Below are 2,435 nucleotides of genomic sequence, written 5' to 3' on the forward strand. Positions count from 1 at the left end.
ATCTCGTCCAAAAGTAAGACACTGACTTTAAAATGGGACTTCTGTGTTTAAAGTGCTAAATATGCATCTTGACAACCAATTCCTTAATACTAAAATTGGAAAATTCTGGCTTAGGCTGTCTATGCAGGAATTTTTTTTGTTCTTCATTTTGTATTTGCACAGCTCTGCTAATTAGGCATTTAACAAAAAAACCCCTGATAATAAACTTCTCCAACTCAGACATACAGTACCTTACAGCAGATTAGTGGGATTTGGGGAGACCTCCAGGCCTTAGGATGCTGGCCCCATAACCTGTGAGGTGAATGCCCTTCCCCCCACCCCTGCATGTGATCCGGTGACCCCGCAAGGAGCACACACAGACCACCAGAGAGGGACGGATGAAAGAGAAAGTTTATTGTGGGGTTGGGGTTTATAAGGCTTTTAGGAGGGTCAAAGGGGGCCAATCACAAGTTCAGGGTCACACAGAAAAAACCATCAGGTAAAGGGTCAACAACCAATAGAAAGGGGTCAACAAGGGACCAATGAGAAACACCTCAGGACACCTTCCCAGGACACCTTGTGTGAGACAATAGCTTCACAGGGGGTGTCGGGAAGAAGGAGACAGTGACACTGCAGAAAATACACAAACATGTTGCAACATGTTTAAACTACAGTAAAAACTTCTGTCTCTATAACATTTGAGCTGTTTTCCTCACCAGTCCATCTGACAGGACTTTTTCCATCCTGCATATGGCAAATCCATTGCCACATCTCCTCCTTTTTTGTTTTCTAAAGCTGGATATGCTTTTAATGATGGAGAGGTTCTGGCACAACTGAGAAAGCATGGAAAGACACACATAAAGAGAAACACTACGAAAAGTCCTTGTAAGATAACTACAATAATTTTCTTAATAGTGGAAGAGAGGCCTTTGAAAGGCAGCCAGCCGAAAAAATCATCAAAAGTCAGAGGATCAGCTTGCTTGATTTCATGAACTAAGGATTTAAGCTTATTAATCTGGGAGTCGATAGATTGGGAGTGATCAGAAAAGTTGAGGCAGCAGAGGCCTTCAAACTCTTGACACCCATGGCCATTTACTAGAAGGAGAAAATCTATTGCAGCACGATTTTGTAACAAAGCTTTCTTATTGGTTTGGGTATCTTGCAATAGATCATCAAGGGCAGCGCTGGTGGCATTAGCTTCTTTGGCTAGCCAACATCCCATTCTGGTAAGGAGAGTTAAAGCTTTTGTGGAGCTGACAATTGGAAGTATACCACTTAGAATGTTTGCGGTGTCTGACCAAAAATGCATGTTGGAGTTGCATTCTGCTGTGAATTCACTCAAGGACTGTAATTTTGCTAAAGGATGTTCTTCAACTGGAGGTGGGGGTATTGCAGCCACAGGGACCTGTGCTGCTTTAGGTGGAGAAAGGGGTTTTGGTTGTGATGGATAGAAGTTAAGAGGTGGGTGTAAACCTTGGAATTGCCTGCGCACTCTATGATGTGAGAAGGGTGAAGTTGTTTGGAGGTTACTGTTTCTTTTTGCACGATTTTTGGGAGGCCTTACAGGTAAAGATTTCATAAGGGTAGCTGGATTGTACAGTGCTAACTTTCCAAATGTGCAGGGGCCTCCAGCAGCTAACCTAGGAATCATATTCCAGACTCTAAGTCCACAAATTAAAAAGACTCCTTTTGGAAGAATAACCGAATCAGGGGTAGCATGTATCTGGTAAGGAACCTCTTCCTTGCACCAGAAACTAAAATTGGAATAAGGTCCATAAGAGGTGACATTAATTAATTCAGGAGGGGCAACATATTTGTTGTGAATAAAGTAAAAACAGAGAGGAGACATAATACTCCCCAAGATTTCTAATTCCTCAGGTCTCTGCCACTGATAGCTAAATATCTGTCTGTCATGTGAAGTTTTTGCTGGTCTTGTGAGACAGTCCAAGAATGGATTCCTGCCTGAACTGATCGTGGTCATCACACCAGGGGATATACTGATTTCTAAAATCACCCCATTCTCTGGGTGTCCAGGGGATTCCTACCAGACAGGTCTTAAAAGGGTGAGAGGGATCTAAGGTAGAGAGACAGATAGAGTCAGTATTTAATGATTGTGCCAGATTGAGCCAAACATTTTGGCCAGAGAGCATTACCCAATTTGGAATTGTTGGATGAGGTGTGGCAAGGGCTCCTGACATTAGATCTTTCTGTTTTGCTGGTGTTATGCTGCACGCAAAAAACAGGATTATCCCGAAGATGATGCTGATGAGGGATCGCTTCCTGTAGTTGGTGCTGAATCTGTTGGTGCTGGATCTGCTGCTGGTTGAGCTGGGAGGGAAACTTCTTGGTGGATTCTTACTAGTCTGGACGGTATCCATTTTGGACCTGCTCCTGTGGAGACACAAGCATGTCCTCTCCCCCAAACAATTAGAGGGACAGGACCAAGCCATTCTCCT

The 2,435-nt window shown here is 43.5% G+C and overlaps 1 protein-coding gene across 1 annotated transcript in view; it reads right to left on the reverse strand.

The window, feature by feature from the left end:
- Positions 1-2,224: 2,224 nt before the first annotated feature.
- Positions 2,225-2,435, reverse strand: part of LOC108506489 (endogenous retrovirus group K member 9 Pol protein-like) — a 3,745-nt gene continuing 3,534 nt past the window's right edge. Inside the window, exon 2 of the mRNA XM_017833563.1 lies at positions 2,225-2,370. Within this exon, the coding sequence (XP_017689052.1) occupies positions 2,225-2,370 (146 nt within the window). The remainder of the gene's footprint in view (positions 2,371-2,435) is intronic.

The sequence above is a fragment of the Lepidothrix coronata genome, unplaced genomic scaffold (assembly GCF_001604755.1).
Source record: "Lepidothrix coronata isolate B3197 unplaced genomic scaffold, Lepidothrix_coronata-1.0 Scaffold216, whole genome shotgun sequence".
In the NCBI taxonomy this organism is placed as follows: domain Eukaryota; kingdom Metazoa; phylum Chordata; class Aves; order Passeriformes; family Pipridae; genus Lepidothrix; species Lepidothrix coronata.